Source organism: Arvicola amphibius, chromosome 7 (genome assembly GCF_903992535.2).
Source record: "Arvicola amphibius chromosome 7, mArvAmp1.2, whole genome shotgun sequence".
NCBI classification, from domain to species: Eukaryota; Metazoa; Chordata; class Mammalia; order Rodentia; family Cricetidae; genus Arvicola; species Arvicola amphibius.
In genome coordinates, this window is record NC_052053.1 from 36,927,147 (window position 1) to 36,947,432 (window position 20,286).

At 37.5% G+C, this 20,286-nt stretch overlaps 1 protein-coding gene across 1 annotated transcript in view; it reads right to left on the minus strand.

The window, feature by feature from the left end:
* Window positions 1-259: 259 nt before the first annotated feature.
* The window catches only part of Kynu (kynureninase), a 138,034-nt gene continuing 118,007 nt past the window's right edge, over window positions 260-20,286 (minus strand). Inside the window, exons 11-14 of the mRNA XM_038338285.2 lie at window positions 10,609-10,661; window positions 8,581-8,666; window positions 1,606-1,836; window positions 260-673 (exon numbers count right to left, since the gene is read on the minus strand). Of these exons, the coding sequence (XP_038194213.1) occupies window positions 542-673; window positions 1,606-1,836; window positions 8,581-8,666; window positions 10,609-10,661 (502 nt within the window). The 3' untranslated portion in view covers window positions 260-541. The remainder of the gene's footprint in view (window positions 674-1,605; window positions 1,837-8,580; window positions 8,667-10,608; window positions 10,662-20,286) is intronic.

Below are 20,286 nucleotides of genomic sequence, written 5' to 3' on the forward strand. Positions count from 1 at the left end.
AGCATGTAGGCCTAAGCACCTTCACCCTCATCTGTCATGTATGTGCATTTACACATGCACACACACACACACACACACACACACACACACACACACGACTGTAATGGCATAGAAAATGGGTTTTCTTTTCCTGAAATTGGATGGAACATCACAAGATCATACATATTTCAGATGACTCAGTTGCATGTTTTAAAAGAAAAACTCGTTTTTTACATCAGAATTAAAGAGATATTTCCTATGCTGAGACAAGAAGTCCATGTAGCTTATAAAGTTGTCAGTTTAATCACAAATTAAACAGAAAACCTTTCAGTGACCATGGAATGCACAGCTGATCAAGACAGTGGCCTACAGGTTGGAGCCATGGAATTGTCTGGTTCCCCAGTCTTAGAGACTCTACATTCCCCAGCAACGCAGTCATTAATACATTTGTCAAGTTTTCTCTAAGTTTATATAATTATTACCAGTTCTATGCAATCAATTTCCTGACACTTATTAATGACTACACTTCAGGAGTAGCGAAGTGAGATTTGCTTGAGTTATTCTAGATAACACGGATAGTTTTTGCAGAGCTAAGTATGGCAGTAAGCAGTCTGACAAACTTATAAACATCATGGAAAGAATTGTAGAGAGGAACAGGGGCCACACGGATGCCATCTGGTTCTCGTTTGTCACACTGGAAAGAAAAATAAATAAAGTCATCATTTTAGCAGTATCCACACACAGAAGTTCTACTTACATGATAAAGTTCCATAGATTATGACTTCCCTAAAACTCAATACATGGGCACTTAAAAAAAAAACTCTATCTTTCTGTAAGTCTAAACTTTCTTAATATTAACACAAAAGTGGGTTAAATGTGAATGTCTAAATTATATTTCTGAAGTCACTGAGAGTTATTTTTGAAAATGGATTCTATACCAAGCTTTACAGAGGGTAAGCCTTGGGGTGGATAAAACTCTGGGACCAATTTAAATGTCCAAGCCTTCAGTGAGATGCTAGGAGCTTTAGAAACCACCCTTCGTTTAATTCTCTAACCCTTGATCATAGAGAGGAGAATTGTCTCTATGTCCCCAGAACTGCTGATAGGTTTGGAAGTAGGACCACATAATTACATGTTGCCTTGTCATCACCATGAGCAAGTTTAAGAATATGTGTATGTCTGTCTATCTATCTATCTATCTATCTATCTATCTATCTATCTATCTATCTATCTATCTATCTATCATCTATCTATATCTATCTATCTATACATTTACAAATCTATCTATCTATCCTTACATTTACAAGTCAAAACTGGTGAAAACCTTTTCTTCACTGAGTCTGATGAAATGTATCCCTGCTTAACTGTTAAAAACTGAGTAAATAACAAGACTATTTCTCAAAAGAGGATTTGTTGTTTACTCTGTTTGATCAGAAACAGCAGAGGGCCCTCATGGCTATCAGTTTGCAGAGTGCTGAGTGCTAAGTTGGTGTTTGACTTATCGTGACTGGCTGACAGGAATGCTATGTGATAAGGGGTCAACTGAGGAACCTAAGACCCATCCTAAGCAGGAACCCAAGGAGGACCTGTGGCTCAATGCAAGCCATAAACTGATCATATACATACAACGACTCCTCTTTTTTCCAGTTCCTTAAAAACGCCTTTCTTGGAAATGGAAAAGGTCAGTGTTAACTGGCAGCCGCGTTCCTCTGCTCTGGGAGGGGTGATGATGTTCACAAGTGGCCCCTTGTTTTCGGTGTTCCCTTTGCTGCCGTATTGTTTGAGCATGTATTCCAGATAGCCTGTCAGCAGAATGGATTTTCTCCTCAGGGCTGCCATAGTTGCTTGCTGGAAGAGCTGAGAATGACAATCATATTAGCAGTGCCTACTGATTTAAAGAGACACAGCACTTTAAATCGTACATAAAAAGGAAATTCCCATTTTCGATCTATTAAAAGCTCATCACCTTTCAGGAAATCTTTTCTCTATTAAAACATGCCATGTTTTTTAAATTTTTTTCTGATCAATAGTGAAGGTAAAGTTTCCATGACAGAAAATATATGTAAATGCCATTTTAAACAATATTTGCAAGAGAAGGAAACTTTTGCTTAAGAGCATTCAACTGTCGTCTGTAGTTTGGTCCACAGAACATCCCACACAAGGCAAATACATGAATAAATGTGGATTTTGGTATTGTCCACAACATCTTGGTGATCACTTTATTTTCCCAAGCCAGTAGTATTTTGTTGTTGTTGTTTGTTTTATGAGACGTGGTTTCTCTGTGTTGCCCTGACTGCCCTGGAACTTGCTCTGTAGACCAGGCTGTCCTTGAACTCAGAGATCCATCTGAGTGGATGGGATTAATAGTGTGAATCACCATCACCCAGCTTATGTTTGTAAAGTTAAATTATGAAGCTGATTTTCTCAAGGACTCTAACAATGCCGCATAAATATGTATTATTGCTATGGAATTTAGTTGCTAGTACCTTCCACCTCTCTCTTCTTCGTAAAACTCTAGCACTTGTGTAAAACATTGCCACTTGCTGTCTGATGGGCCTGTCAGAATTGGAGGTAAGGGTCTACAATAATTGTTGTGCTAATATTATGAGCCAGAACAGACATGCCTTTCTGTCTTGCCTAAAAAATGTATCCTCCACATAAGGACCGGAGGAAATGTTAACAGCGTGATGTATATGGCACTCCATTGATGTCCTTTGCTATAATATGAGCCAGAAAATCAGGATCAAATATGGGTGATGTCATTTACTAACATCTGGATTTATCAAGAGATGAAAAAGCATGTGGGAGAAGGAATTATAATAAGATTTGACCCAGTAAGCCAATATTTCTCTAGATCTACTGTGTATAATACCATGTATTTGCTAAAAGTTAGGACCGTGAGTTAGTGAAATTAGTGAAGGTCCAGCTGCAGGCTCTAGGTCTGTGCATAAAGCTGTGAAGATGCTAAAGAGAGAAGTACTGTTTGAGATGAGTGACTGCACCTGTTACTGCAGGCAGATGGAGCTGCAGGAAGATGCAGCTGCAGGCAGAGGCAGGTGAAGGAAGGTGCAGGTGTCTTTGTAAAGACGAGGTGCCAGCATCACCAGCTTCAGAACATTAGGGCCAAGCCACCAGGAGTTTTATTACCTTTTACAAAAGAAGATGCAGGCCAGCTGGAGCTTCTGGGAAGCCAGTCAGGGTTTAGGACAACACACTCCTTGCAGAGTAGGAGCAGACTGGCCAGGCATGACTCATAAGACTTTGAAACGGACGATGAGATGCCTTAGCTCAAGTTCCTCTCTGAATCTCATAACATTCTAGAATTATTTTGTTTAATAAACTATTCTATAAGGTTTTCTGGTTCAGCTACTGGCCCCCAAATATGCACATAGGGTAATGTGTAAAATACGATTTTCCCCTTTCCATCTGCAAGTACCCAAACCCTTGACAACAATGCCCCATAAATATAATAGCATTGAACACATCCTCTCACAAACTGTAGTACTTAAGGATCCTACGGAATGGTACCTAATATAGCAGGACTACTGTATAGCTACTTGTAAACATCACATCCCCTGGTTATAACAACAAAGAGAAATGGGACTGTACAAGAAGAATGTTTTCCCTTGGGTGTGGGCTCCATGAACGAAGACCCTGTGCATATGGAGGAAGAAGTGCCCACTTTTAACAATTCATTTGTATCTGCAGGGAACAAAGCTCTTGGAGACCATTAACTATCCCTTCTAGTGTTCTTAAAAAGATGTGGCATTTGCTAAAATGTTATTGTGTTCAATGTCAACCAGCCTTATTTTTTTTAAATATTACAAAATGGCTTACTTTCCCACAGAAAAATAAATATAAAATTATTTTCCACTTTATAGCCACAACAAGGGTGGATGCTGTCTTTTTAGTCACGTTTCCTGTCACCTGGGACCAGATACCTGAGAAGAAGCAACGCAGGAAGGGAGGGCTTATACCTGCTGACAGTTTAAGAAGGATTCTAGTAACACTGTGCCCACCATCAGGAACCAGGCAAACAGGAAGTGGGGACCAACTATAAAATTCCAAAGCCCTTTCGGGACCATCCTGGTCTACAAGATGAGTTCCAAGACAACTAGGCTGTTACACAGAGAAATTTTGTCTTAAAAAACACACAAAACAAACAAACAAAAACCCAAGGCCTTATGAGGTACTTCCTCCTCAGAACTCCACTCCCTTTCTAAAACTGTTGGTGAAACCCTTAAGCTGGGGTGGGGTTTTGACCTTCAAGGTAAAATGTTAGACCCTCAAACTGAGAAGGTCAGACCCTCAAGCTACAAAGCTTATATACTCTTAAGACGAGAAAGCATGTAGAATGTGGAGTTTTTCATTGTTTTGATTTTATCTCTTAAATTCTTTTTTCTTTCATTTTATTTCTCTTTTTCTCTACATGCCTCTCCTTTACTTCCTTTACTTTTGCTTCTTTTCTCTTTCCTTGCTTCAGGTTTTTCACCTTTTTTTCCTTCTTTTCTTCTTTCTCTTCCTCCTTCCCTCCCTCCCTCCCTCCCCCTCCCTCCCTCCCTCCACTCCCTCCCTCCCTCACCTCCCTCCCTCCCTCCCTCCCTCCTTTCTTTCTTTCTTTCTTTCTTTCTTTCTTTCTTTCTTTCTTTCTTTCTTTCTTTCTTTCTCTCCTTTTGAGATAGTGTCTTGCTACGGATCTTTGGCAGGCCTTGAACTCACAGATATCCACCTGCCTCTGCCTCTACCTCTGCCTCCTGAGTGCTGGGATGTAAGGAGCGAGTTGCCATGCCTGTATGGTGTCTCTTATGTTTTCAAACTTGGGTCCCTATGCCTTGTGAAGGAACACCTTCTATTTGTCCTTGCTGCTCTCTTGGGCTTCATCACCATGCACTCAGCCTGAATATTCAATTTGTGGTTTTGAACAGTTTTTTTAGTTTGTACCATTATAAATGTATATATTGAGCAGGAGTCGAAATTGTGTATTTATTGCCATATAAAATACAAACATTAAATATAAAATTCAAAAAAAATGTAACTTAGCAGTCAGAAGACTGGAAATTTCTGAAATTCTCTGCTCCGCACATCTTCACTACAAAACTAGAGTAGACAAACGGCTGCATAAATGTCCACCTCCCGGCAGTGGACAGGAAGTGACAGTTTCAAACGGATGATAGGAAATACTTTCAACAATACCAACTGAAAAAAAATGTAGTTGTAAACAAAGCCATATTAATATATTTTCAAAATTATTTCATTGAAAAGAACTTTTAAAAAATGTGTTTATGCAGTGACTAGAGGCAAGCAGGCCATGGTACACACGTGGAGGTCAGAGGACAACATTTCGGATTCTGTACTCTCCCTCCACCTTTGTGTCCATGGGTTCCCTGGCTTGTACAGCTAGTGGTTTGCACGCTGAGACATCTCTCTTTCCCTGTCTAGTTGATTTTTAAGTGCAGAATACTCCAGTTGTTTTTTTTTTTTTTTTTTTTTTTTTTTTTTTTTTTTTTTTTTTTTTTTTTTTTGGTTTTTCGAGACAGGGTTTCTCTGTGGCTTTGGAGCCTGTCCTGGAACTAGCTCTTGTAGACCAGGCTGGTCTCGAACTCACAGAGATCCGCCTGCCTCTGCCTCCCGAGTGCTGGGATTAAAGGCGTGCGCCACCACTGCCCGGCTTCCAGTTGTTTTTTAAGTGTAAAGAATGTTTTGAAAGGGAAGTGGACAAGACAAACTGGTTATATCATTTGTTTCTTTCATTTACTCACTTGCCATGTTTCAGTAAGGGGTGTCCTCTGCCCACTAATGTCAGCTTACCTTTGTCCTTTTCCACTCCCAACTTGCCTTACTCCAACTCCTCTCTTCCCCCACAGCACAGATTTTCTCACTTTGAACCCCCTTTCTTATATTCTTTTTTTTTTTTTTTTGATTTCATCTCCCCCAACATTTCTTCTTTCTCATCTCCACAGCATGACCTGCTCTCTCCCAGAAAGAAACAAACCAAACATATAAGATAAAGCCAAGGAGCTTAACTTGCCAACGCTTACTGACGGGGCTCGGAAATAGATGGGGATTACAATATCAGAGAATGGGAATGGGGATTCGGTGTTATTTTGCAATTTTTCATCTTTGCAGTTTCAAATGTGGAGGGAAAACTTTGAAACCAGTTCAGTTGCTACAAAGATTGAGTGGTGTATTCAGCAATAATGATCAAAGAAGAGGCTCAGCTGGAGAGGGGCAGAGAATGAGTTGGAAGAAGAGGCTAGAGGGAGAAAAGGGAAGGCGGAAAGTGACATAATTATATTTCAGTTAAAATGTCTAAAAATTAAAAACTCAAAATGGGGAAAAGACCATTTGGCCAGAACACAGCCTTAGTAGTGAATGGGTGCAATAACCCCGAATCCCAAACCCAAAGCCGATGTGAACTGTGTGCCCAGCCGCAGGTGGCTGTCAAGGTTCGTTGGGTAGGCTTAAGTTTAGGTATTAAAGGGAAAGATCAGTCGGTGCTCAGAGTCTGAGAATAGAACGTTGATGTGCATGTCTCTCATTCAGCATGGTAGGATATCAGTGGTAGTAAAGGAGAGTCGGCCTCTCTTCTGTGTAGATAGTTTGCTAAATGAGAGGGACTGGGTGTGCCCCCACCCCCAGGCTGGAATCACTCTACCTGAAAGGTGGAGGCAACTGAGTTGAAGGTCATCCTGTCTTGAGAATAATAATAATTAATAATAATAATAATAATAATAATATGGACAATTTCAGAATATATGGATAAGGGAAATCAGAAGCAATGAGGTAAGCCTAGCTCCCTAGGGTGTGTCTTGGTTGCTTCCAGTCTTAGCCCTTCAGTTACAACCTTGCAAAGTGGGGTAACAGCTCCTATTTCCAAACCACTAAACACACTGTTTCTCTTCATGGTTACTTGTTAAATAGTACTAGACAACTACTAGATATACTTAGACAAAGTACTGAACAGACTTTTCCTCCAAAAGACTTTGAAAAGTGTTATGCAGATTGAAAACTAATCTTGTCACTTGGTCTATTTTCTATCAAAACAAAACAGTTCAAAAAGGTGAAAACAGCACATGCTCCATCTAGTGGTCAAACTGAGTAGTTGCTTCCTAAACTAGGATGAAAAGAGAAAGCAAGTGATAATGGTTCACAAGAACAGGAATTTGATACTGCCGCCCAGTGGCCATGATAAGAAACTACTATATTTTCGGTTTAGAAGAGAGACCATTTCTTTCTAATCACTGCTTTCAAGGTCAAATCCTGCACAACAGGATTTCCTAAAATATCATGAATTAGATGATTTTAGAAGGTATTTAAAAATCTTCAATTCTAGGAGGCATAAAACAACTGTTTAAAGAGGTATAATTTTAAGTACATTTTAGTTGAATTTATTCAATAATGTAATTATATCAATATTAAATATATAACTTTAGAAATGTATTTTTATTTTATAAATATGGGTGTTTTCTCTCTATGTACCAAATATGTGCATGGTGCCCACAGAGACCAGAAGAAGGCACTGTATTCCTTGGGACTGGAGTTACAGACAGTTGTGAGCTGCCATGTGGGTGCCTACAATCAAACCCAAGTCCTGTGGTTGAGCAGCCAGTATTCTGAACCCCTGAGCCACTTCTCTAGCCCAAGGTTATATAATTTTAATTACTTTATAAGTAATAATTATATGTATTAGATTTACTGGAATAAATTTAGAATATCACTAAGTGATATCAAACACATAACAGTTTGGATTTCTAGATTATGTTTATTTATCTGTATCTTTCTTGTATACATACATATCTACAAACCTAACTGATTTTACAAATATTAATATTGTGTAAAATCAATTTAGACAAGTGGATAAATTAATTTAAAAGAAAATACTGAGTGACTATACCAAAATTGTACATAAATATAATGTCATGGACACCACAATATAAAATATCTATCCTGGCCTGGTGGTGGTGGTGCATGCCTTTAATCCCAAGGAATCCCAGCACTCGGGAGGCAGAGACAGACGGATCTCTGTGAGTTCGAGGCCAGCCAGGTCTACAAGAGCTAGTTCCAGGACAGGCTCCAAAGCCACAGAGAAACCCTGTCTCGAAAAATCAAAAAAAAAAAAAATCTATCCTGTTTAGTGAAGCCACTTTATCCTATATATGGTTTCCCCATTCACAGTTATCTTACAAAGTTGGATAACTTTTACAGCGCATGTTGGTTGTTCCTTGGTTTGCACAACTGGAGGTAACAGGATGCCTAGAAGTCACAACAATGCCTGGCAATTCTTTCTCAGTACGTATCGGCTACTTGAATGAATTAACTTAGAATTAAATATTGCATACTCATTTGATTGACTTAGTCAAGTCCAAACACATCTCAGTAAAACAGCCACAGACGCCTCTTCCCACTTCGGGTCCAATGAACAAATTCAAGGTCACAGTCCTAGTCACTGTTCCAGTGGGAAATGCTGCCTTTTGTCCATCGCTAAGTGCTTATTCAGGATCTTTCTGATTCGTAGAAACCCTTTAGGACCCGTGAGGACCGTGAGGACCAGGTGAGGCAAGCAGGACAGGATGTAGGAAGGCAGAAGCTCAGGTTTCTTACCTCTAAACTAGCATGCAAGGGACAGACCAACAAAATGGGAGGGTTCGAAATTCGGAATCCACTGGCCCCAGGGATTAACTGCAGCTCTGAAAAATTAGTATAATTATAGTGTCATTATTTACAACATCCTTTAGGACTTACAACTATGAAGAAGTCGATATTTTAAAAGTAAGACTTAGCCGGGCAGTGGTGGCGCATGCCTTTAATCCCAGCACTCGGGAGGCAGAGGCAGGCAGATCTCTGTGAGTTCGAGACCAGCCTGGTCTACAAGAGCTAGTTCCGGGACAGGCTCTAAAAAAGCTGCAGAGAAACCCTGTCTCGAAAAACCAAAATAAAATAAAATAAAATAAAATAAAAGTAAGACTTTAAACCATCCCCCTCCCCCAGTGACATTCCTGAATAAAAGAAACTCAGAGGAGGGAAAATTTTGGCATGTTTTCATTCCATGTCAATGCCTAGGACTTGGGCTCATCCCTGTCAACTGACTTGACATTAGAACCCTCACAAGGAAGATAAAAATGTTCTAAACCCTACCCTCTGTCTTCCTGGTAAGAAGACAGTATTTCCTTCTTACACTACGCTCTAAAAACTACTTTGAATGTCATATCATGTGAGAGAACATCAAGGTTCTGAGGCGTGTGAACCTAAGTCACCTGAAGGCAGAGAGAGGAATGAGATGACCCAGGGAAATGGTTTTAGCTCTAGGACTTTTATTTGGTCACATGGTTTTCTTAGGAAAAGGAGAGGAGATACCAGATCTACTTATCTAAGGTGAGCTAGAAAAGAAAGGGGTAGCAGGCTTTCCCCTAACTCGATTAAATACATTGAACTGAAGCAAATTAAATCTAATAACACTGGGATGATCAGAAATTCACTTAAAACTAAAAAGAAAGTATTAAATGTCTTTAGAAATTCATCAATCCTTGGGCTAGCTGAAATAAAACCAGCAAGCAAAGTCCAATCCACCACATGTTTTCAAATTATTTTTTAAAAGTGAAGGCTCTTTGGACAATGGCCTTGGTGGTGCGTATGTGCCTTTATAGCTACTTTAGAACTCAATACAGAGCTGAGAAGAACACTTAAAATAGTTCCTATCTCCTATGCCATAGCAGTAGAGCCAGCTCAGTTCGTGACCAATCAAATTCCCTCTTGACTGATAAGAAATTTCACTTCAGTTAATTGAGGTAACAGGCATGAAGCTAACAGGTTAGCAGTCTGGTTTTTGATTTTACTGGGGTTGTCAACCAAAACTCTGTGACCTGGCTATTGCCAATTTAAAGACATATAAACAGTTCCTAAGATCGGAACACTGAAATTTATGCCTGACTGACAAATGCTCATGATACCTCCGGTGTTCTAGAAGGCTGGGGTACAGCCACGGGAAAAAGGAAGAGGACAGTTGCGATCGTAGTGCATGGCAGCTTACTCCCCATTGATGCAGTTGCTTATAGCGATTCTTATACTTTGGTACATAGCAAATGCCATAGCAAGGGAATAACTAGAGAGAATGAATATGTGAACATTTGTTTAAAGCAATCCAGTACGCCATTTGGTTTGTAATTTTGAATTTCACTTACTCTTAAACCAAACACTGAAGTCAACATTATTCACGTTGGATATGTGGAACAGAACAAACAATGACTGGCATTATCACAAAACTATTAAGCAGCAGATTGGGATTGACATTCATGTTTCTCTGGCTCTGGCCTCAATCACCAAATTGCCCCGTCTTCCCTGCGTGTGTTTTGGCCATTCCTACTCGGGAATCTGACCAAGCCACATGAGCCGCAGGCTAGATTTCACTTCCTTTAATCTCTCTTCAAAGGGATAAAATACAAAATCACGCTAAATCTATAAACACTTAGCCTTACATACTGAAATGTCATTTCTTATTTTGGAAAGCACAATGACATTTTCAAAGTGCATTCCCCATGGGACATGTCTATTACATGGAATCCAAAGTGAGCTGAAAATCAGAATGAAGGCAAAACAAAATTGCATATAAAATATAAAATTGAATATACTTACTGTTATCCATCTTAAATCTTGTACTGTGTTCATGGCCAAACCATCCCACTAACCTAAAATATAAGATAACAATAGTCATTTGGTCTACAATGTTGGTTTAAGAATTTGTAGCCAGCATATTAAAATAACTTGTGGTTAAAGTTAGCTAATGCTTAAGTATATAAATGTTACACAAGAGGATAAGACACTATCAAAAATAAGGGAAAAATAAATTTTCTCACGTTGTTTATTTTAGAACAGTAAAATATAGTTACAATTAATATTTTTAATGATCTAAAATTTCTTTTTCAAATGGTTTTAGAAGAACATTAGTGGGGGTTTATTTTAAAATGATAAACTAAAGCTTAAACATTAAAATCACTGGCTATACCATGATATTTTACAGTACAGTCCTAGAGAGATGGCCTAGCAAAACTTGATAGAGTGCTGAGAACGTATGAATAATTTCCTAAAGAAATGGATTCTTTCAGCTTGAACTTAGTTTACACTGAGTGTATCAGAAGTAACCAGACAGAAAATACAAATTATAAAGGAAAAAAAAAATCATGTATATCAATGTTAGTTGGAAAATAGAGCAAAATAATTTAGAGTTAAAAAACAAAACAAACAAAAAAACCACACAATCAAACTGTGAGAAAAGCACAGTGCTCCTGAGTTTTCCGTGAAGAATGTTTGCTTGACATCCTGTCAGCTTGATTAGATATAGTGATTAGAATGAGACGAGCAAGCACACCCTTTGGTGAACCCTGGAGGTTCATCAGACATAGAAATTGATCATGGAAGCTCTGCCCTAATCAGGTGTCTACTCCATTGGTGCCCTCAAACTTTGGCTAGTCGGTAGAAGTGCAGAAGGTGGAGCCTCATTGGAGGAGAGGGGCACTGTGGGCCTGTGTGTAGCGTTGACCTTTTCCTGTGACTCTTCTCTTTGCTTACTGGGTGCCAGGAGGTGAGGCACTCCTCTCTATTATCTTCTTCTATGGTGTGGAAGGTCCTTCTCTCTATGTGTTGCTTTTACTGGTTAATGAATAAAGAACTACTTTGAACCTATGGTAGGGAAGAACAGAACTAGGCAGAGATAGGTGGTATGCTGGGAGAAAGAAGGGCAGATTCAGGGAGACGCCATGGAGCAACCACCAGAGATAGATGTGCTGAAACTTTGCTGGTAGGCCACGACCTCATGGTGATACACAGATTAATGGAGATGGGTTAAATTCACACGTAAGAGTTAGCCAATAACAAGCTAGAGCTAATTGGTCAAGCAGTGTTTTTAAATAATATAGTTTCTGTATGATTATTTCAGGACTAAACTAGCTGGGTGGCCAGGAACCAACAAGTGACCCTTCTTACTACACTTCTTTGAGGCTCTCCCTCATCACGGGCCCAAGGACAACGGAGTCCCCTGACCATGAACAAAATCCTGCCACTGAGATGTAGACTAACTGTTTCTCAGTTGAGTTCTTCCTCCCAGGTATTTGTTACGCAGGCTGACTAGCATTGTATTGTCACTGCAATGCCTTTGGAATAAAGACTATGACACTGCCTTTTGGAACTTGGAGAATCATTTATCAATTTCTACATAACACATGCATGAAAGTAAAATAAACTTTGAAATGCATGAGTACCAAAAGGAGTTTACTGTTTTATTGTGTAAATAATATCCAACAAGCTTTTAAAAATATAGAATGCTATAAAATGCATTAAATGAATAAGCACAGTACTGGCAAAAGAAACATCTTCAAGGCAAAAGGAACTGGGTAGAATACATAAAATCCATCCTTCTGTCACCTGCTACATGCTCACCATGAGATAAAATACCCCAAAATAGAGGAAATGTTTGCATATTTTTATTATTTTTAATTTTTTATGTTTTATTTTTGTCTATGCATATGTGCCTACTTGTCTATATGTACACTATGCATATGGGTATCCATGGAGGTCAGAAGAGGAACTGGAACTAGAATTATATGCAGTTGCAAGCTGCTCCATGTAGTTGCTGGGAGCTGAACCCAGGTCTTCTGGAAGAACAGCAAGTGTTCTTAAACCCTGAGCCACCTCTAGCCTTATTTTCAGTATTTTAAAGAGAGTTTCTTCTTAAGTGTACACAAAAGAAGAACAAGTAAAGTAATATATATTAGATTTGTAAACACCTAAAATTCTGTATTAAAAAGGTAGAACAATTATAGAGAAATATCAGATAGGGAGAGAAATGATCTTACTACCTTTGAGTGATTTCATAACGAGTATTTTTATTTTTTGTTTTTCAGAGAGGAGGAATAGGAAACTATTTTGAGAGCTATGTTTTCCTGAATAAGGCACAAATCTGATCAAAGAGGAAATGTCATGTGCCCCTATTCAGAAAAACAAATAATATATCTCAATCTCACAAAAAAAGAAAAATTCAAATAATAGGGAATTAAATCCCACATTTAAGGTACTGATTTGACAGAATGATGTAAACTCCGGGATGCCTATTTTTGCTAAGCATTCAGAGAAAAGCAAACTTTTCGGTCTGTTTACTGATGTGGATCACAAGTGTTCAAGCCTTTCTAAAGGAGGGCTTTACAAAATGCAAGGAAGATATCAGTAGCAACAACATGAGGAATCTCCACGAAACTCTCCTCAGATGAAAATCATAAGCCACAGGAGCTGCCATAAAGGTAATGGAAAATATACAGCAACTGAATCAATAAATGCCAACGGCTTAGCGAATAATACTCAGTGTTATGGGAAACATCAAGGAAAAGTGTAGGAACAGGACAGATCCAGTGCGGTAGGTAGAGTGGTTTTGAGAAGCAGCAAATAACTGCCCTCCAGGAAAGTGACCAGCCTCACTGCCCAGAAGAGATTTGGAATTTCTGCAGATATCTGTGAGTTGTGCAGAAATCTCCTCGACTGTAGTTTTCATCAGTCACTATAGTTACTGGGGTGGCTGTTTTGGTGATAGCCCTGTTTTGAGTCATCTATACTTCTGTAAGAAATGCTTTGCCCTTACTCTTGTTAGTAACCCAAATGAAAACTCATTGTTTTGCAAAGTAGACTTTGGTTTAAATCTTATTCTGATCTATTATGTGTTCCCTACCTGGAATGAATAGATGTGAATGCAAGTGTGTGTGTATGTGGGGGGAGGCTGTGCGTGGTGTTTTCTTAGAAAAAGTGTCATACACATACCTCCATATTAGAGCTTTAGCTTATAAGTTCAGAAAGAAAAGGAAGTCAGAGCAAAGGGTGATGGTGGCTGGGCAGAAGGAAGGAGACTCATGTCAAATATACCACTATTCAATGAAAGGAAATAACAGAATCTTTTAAAAGAAAATTTAAAATAAAATCCTGAGAATCAGAAGATTTTGCTCCAAAGCAGTGAACAGAAAAGCAGAGTTTGTTGAAATACTCCTTTAGAAGCTCTGAAAACAGAAGACACGATCTGAAGCAACACTGAATGAAGCCCAGACACATCTGCCATAGTGACAAATGACAGTGGGTCCAGGGAGCTTCAGGAAGTCAGCAGTGGTCAGAAGGCTCTATCTCCTTAGGAAGGTGGAAGGCGATGTAAGAAAGCCAAAGAAAATGTCATGTGCGGGGTTAGTCATAAACAAGGAAAATCAGCTTAGCGTGAATCAGAGATTACCTAAAATATTTTAAAACATCAATAAAATGAGCACTTTTCTAAAAGAAGGTAACTGATTTAACTTAATCTCAGAGAGAAAAAAGTCTACACTGAAAGATTTTACAGAACTAGAAGACATCATAAAAACCTAAAGTTGTAAAAGAAAAGCTATCTCATTACAGTTTTAGAGTATATAAATCTCAAAATTATTTATTCCCATCCATCAAAAATTATTTAATCAGACTTAAAGCATTTGAAAAATTATTATTTTATAAGAGCAATATAATATCGATATAAACTAAATTAGAATGACAGATATAAAAGCAAGCTAATCTTAAGTGTAAATATGCACAAGCATAAAGAATTTGAATGTGGCAGAGAAACATCAAAGCTTCCAGCATAAATTGCAAGAGTTTATGGATGAAAAAAATCAGGGAAAGGAGGCAAATTATTACAACTTTCAAGTTATGTAATTCTGTACTTGGTAAGAACAAATTGGTAATTTAATATAATAGTTTAACATGTAAAAGTAAATTCTTAAGGACAAATTTGCATTATTACATAGATATATTACCAAGAAGCATATAACGCCTACATTTTTTGTTTTGTTTTGTTTGTTTTTCGAGACAGGGTTTCTCTGTAGCTTTGGAGCCTGTCCTGGAACTAGCTCTTGTAGACCAGGCTGGTCTCGAACTCACAGAGATTCTCCTGCCTCTGTCTCCTGAGGGCTGGGATTAAAGGCGTGTGCCACCATTATCTGACAAGGCCTACATTTCTAAACCACTTCAAAAGGACATGATTAGTAATCGATATAGAAAGGAAACCAATATCCTTGATTTGATATACAAATCTAATATGAGTCACATAAAAATGCAAGCAAGCTTGCTTTTATTTATGAAAAGCAAAGCTGACTCCAATGTCAGATAGAAAAGAAATAACACTAAGAAGCCTCCTTGTGAAAAAGCATGATGCCAGGGAATGTTCCTGGAAGATTTTACTCTCTGTGAGAGTTCCAATTCCAAACAACATAGAGTATGTCAACAAGTGAATAAACACATAATACTTTGTGTAATAAAACTGAAAAGAATGTTTCTGCAGAACAACTAACTGGAAAAGATTGTTTAAGTAACAATCTAAACAATCATTTTCAATTTATATAACCAAGGATAAGCTGACCTGGAAATATATTTTGTGTATGTAGGTATTCTGTCTGCATATATGTCTGTGTAACACATACGTATGATGCCTGTAAAGACCAGAAGATGGCATGCAATTCCCTCCAATTGGAGTTTCAGATGGTTGGGTTCTGGGAACCAAACTCAGGTCCTGTGGAAGAGTATCAAGTGCTTTTAACCACTGAACCATCTTCCTAACCTCTAGCTGAACTTAATATGTATGTAGGCATAATATTCAACCATAGGGGAAGAAGGAAATTCTGCCATTTATGACAACATGATAAAAATGGGGACATTATATTAAGTGAAACAGAACATGTACAGAAAGACAAGCATGGTGCCACTGATGTGCAGGATGTAAAGGACCTGATTTTAAGTGTATTTAGAGTGGAATGACGACTACCAGAGTTTGGAAAGGGTAAAGGAGGAGGCAAGGAAAGTTGATCCATTGGTAATAAGATAATATTGGACAGGACTAAGAAATTTTGATGCCGCATTGCACCATAGTTTGATGAGACGTTACAATTGAGCATCATGGTTTTCACAAGCTAGAAAATGAGTGTAAATGGCTTCTCCACCAGGAAAAAAAAATGATGTGTGTGAGATAGGCACAGCCAACCTGAGCTTAAACATGTGCACGTACATCAACCCACTGTGTGGTTTTATTATATATAACTGTTGTGCTTTTATGTATCTGTTACAATCCATTTAACCTTTCTAGAAAGTCGTAACACAAAGCACTTCAGTGAGAATGAACAAAAGGTGATATCCTTCCGCACCTGGTGTCCTAGCCTTGGGAAGTAGAGTCCAGTAGACCTAACGTCAGAGGCAGCCTCAGGGACAGAGATCTTCTGGCCACCTGTGCTATAGGTGATGACTTTGCCTTCAAAAAAAGAAAAATAAAGAAAAACTCGAAGAAAGTAAAGGGGAGAGCAGCGAGAAAAATACCCGAAAAGCCAAGGTATACACAAGGTCACTGTTGTTTAAAAAGTTATTAAGTGTCAAAACAGCAGGTTTCCCATTTAGTGATGACATTAGTAATTATAGTTATAAAGAGACATCATAGTTCCCCTTTCAGATTAGAAAAAATGAAAAGTTTGATTATGCCCTCTATTGATATAAACGTGACAAAAAAGGATATTCCTCACATAATATTTTAGGAGTATTATGTGATGTGTACCAGAGGAAAGTAAAGACACAAAGGCCATAAAATTTATGACTATTATATTACTGGCAAATTCATATCCAAGAATTATTTTCCTGAAAAAAAGAAACAGTGTGAAGTAAATTATATATAAGTATAGGCATAACATCTTCTTAGTAACTGTTCAAGACTTAAAGAAATAATTCTCTCATTGGGAAGTTGGTTTTGTAAATTATAGAAAATCTACATAATAAACTATTATGTGGCTATTAAGTTAAAAGTGAGGCAAAGAGCTGGATATGCTAATATACTATGAGTTACACGAAACCAAGAAAGATGAAGGGTACCCGCAGTATATATTTTGATCATATTTAATCATTACTTGGACATTTGCTTTTGTTTTATCTCCAGCCAGAAGATAAATTTGTGCACTTAGAGATTTGACTAGGTTGTAGGTCGGGATATATGTGTGGTGTGATGTGTCATAAATGGTCAATGCAGGGTGCACAAGTCGGAAAACAGACCCACTTTGGGATGAGAAAGGGGCTCTCCTGGGGAAGGTAAGCAAAAGTATGGGTTTACTTTATCAGAAAAGGAAGGGAAGACTATCAGAGAGAGAGGCAGAGAAGCATGAAAGAGGCACTGTGTTTCAGTAAAGTGACTTTCCCAAGAAGAGCACTCTTGCGTAAAGACCACAGCTTTGTTCACCATCTTGAAATGTAACCAGCATGCAGTAAAGAGGTTTTCATGGAAATTTGCTTAATAGTTTTAAAACTTGTTTTCATTTTAACTTTTAAAATTATTCATTTAAACTGGAGCCTAAACAAAGGTATATTTAGCAAAAGATTTCTTATTTTTAATCACATTTATTGATTTACTTATTTTTGTGTGTAGAAGGGTATGGACTTGTGTGCCACAGTGCCTTGTAGGGTTCAGAAGAAAACCTGAAGGAGTCTATTTCTTTTTCTTCTACCATGTGGGTCCCAGCGACTGAACTCAGCTCATTCACCTTGATAGTAAGTACCTTTATCTACTGAGTCATCTCACCACCCTTCAAAATATCTATTCTTTTCCATATGTTTAGAATAAAAATCAGAACTTTCTTAAGTATAATGTGGGAATTATGGACACATTTCATGTAACTGTCTGAATGACAGCAAGGTAAAGTGGAAGAAGAAATAGAATGGAATTTATGTATATAAGATGATCAAGTCAATCTTCATGAGTTCATGGTTATTAAGTTTGAAAACAGGGAAGAGCTAACTGAAAGACAGACATAACACAGTTCATTTAAAAGGCATACCATAATTAGAGACATTTCTGGTAATAATAAATAAAGTCCATGTCCACAGAAAAAGAAACACAAAAACACAAAGAAAAGAAAGAAGATATATCTCATTCTTTGAGTCACTGCCTCTGCAAACGTTTGTAAGATAGCCAAGAATTTGCTATTTAATCTACGTGATGCCAATGCCCATGTTCACCTCAGTCCAGAAGCAGTTTATAAAATATTTCAAGAGAAGGATGTTTTGATAAAATTTGTTCCAGAATTAATTATTAGATTAGTAGCTTAAATTATAGTTTTTGAAAAAAATTAAGAAAAATGTAGAAGAGATAAAATTTATTGCAGAATGAAGGAACTAAGTAAAGGTTTTGGTGAAAGTATGAACATGGAATTATCCTTAATTTTTAGAGGTTGAAAATGTACAAAATAATGATTTATTAAGTAGAATTATTTCTTTTGCAGCCACATATAACTTTATAGCATATGAGCCTTCTGCACTCAGTGATATCAGATTTACCTCTTGGCATTTTCTTGAAAAGCCTAACTCTGAGACACAGTGGTGGAAAAATACAGTAACATGTTTCTTCATTTCCATTTTAGTGTGATCAAAACAAAAATTGGGAGCAATATTTCAATCTTTTCTTATTTAACAAACTTTTATTCATTTTGTGTTTTTGTCATCTCTGTGTATGGGCTAATATTAAAAATTCAAGAGTATGAGTTATGATGGTTTATGTTTATGTTTAACAGGAACATCAAAAACCTACTGTTCAACAAAGCATCACAAGAGGAAATGATAACTTATCTTGAGACTACACAATGACATGTTCATAACAGAAATATGAACAAAAGACTATACCAAGGGGGAAATGTTCTCTTCTTTATAGATAATCTCAGTGCTGATTCTAAACTATAATCAAAAGAAAATTTTTGTATTACACACCAGAACCTTTGGGATACATCGAACCATGGCTTAAGATGAAAGGCTATTGCTGTAACTGCTTGTATAAAAAAAATCAGAGAGATGGTAAATAAATAACCTAGTAATGCCTCTCAAAACTATAGGATAACAAGACAAAATCAAACCCAAAGCTGCTGGTGTCAAGAAGTAATAATAAAGATCGAGACAGAAACTAATGTAATCAAGACTAAAAATCAAGACTAAAAGAACAATAAATAGAATTACTAATCAAATAGATGTTTCTTTTAAGAAACTTACAAGATTGGCAAACTCTTAGCTAAATTAACATAGAGAACTCCAAGTTAATAAAATCAGTGCTGAAAAGAGAGATGCTACAACAGAAGCCTGAATCCAGATCAGAAGAGAAGAATTTGAAGACCTCCATTCTAATGAGTTAGAAAATCTAGAAGAAATGAAAAACTTTCAAAATGTACATTGTCAGAACATGGTCCAAGAATTGAATCATGTGAGATTTCTGAGTGCTTGTGAGAAAACTCTAAGAAACCAAGACAAGAGTCTTATGACCTCAGTTTCTTCAAATACACAAAATTGTTCTTGGATTATGCTTTAGTTATTCTCCCAGGTACAGTGGATAGGAGTGAGTTTACTTCAGATTATTCATTACAACCAACTATTGTTATTTGTTTACATGCCTTTATAGAAAAACATGCTCTTGCCACAAGTAACATGCCCACAACCTGTGGCTTGCCCTCGTGATTATACACTTTAATCATGTGACTCCTCTCAAACCTAGGAGTATAAATTGTCCAATGGTAGCAATAAAGTTGGCTATTGCTTGGGGTTTTAGTTGGTCTCATTTATTGGCTCCATTGTCACAAGTCCCACTACCTCTAGAACAGTAAACCATAAATGACCATAAATAACCAAAATTAGAGCCAGAGGATATAGAATCCAGAAGAATATAAATGTGTGGGTATGTTTAAGTTGTTTAAATATTCGCACAACAATCAATGAAACTGAAGCAGTAGTTAAATGTCTATTAACAAAGAAAAGCCCAAGAGGGGATGTATACACTGATGAATTCTTCTACCAATACTCTAACACCAATGCTTCTCAAAAATGTTCCACAAAATGAAAGAGACCAGTGTCAAACTTGTTCTACAAAGTCAGTATTACATTGATACCAAATTTTGATATAGACATAACCAAAAACCAAAAATTACAGAAGTCTCATTAAAATAAGTGTAAATATTCTTTACAAAAGGACTTGTAAACTTTATTTAAGATCACATTAATGGGGGCTGGAGACATGGCTCAGTGGTTAAGAGCATTGCCTGCTCTTCCAAAGGTCCTGAGTTCAATTCCCGGCAACCATATGGTGGCTCACAACCATCTGTAAATGAGGTCTGCTGCCCTCTTCTGGCCTGCAGACATACACACAGACAGAATATTATATGCATAATAAATAAATATTTTAAAAAATCACATTAATAATATCATGTTCAACATAGTGAAATCAGGAAATGTAATACACCTTATTAATAGACT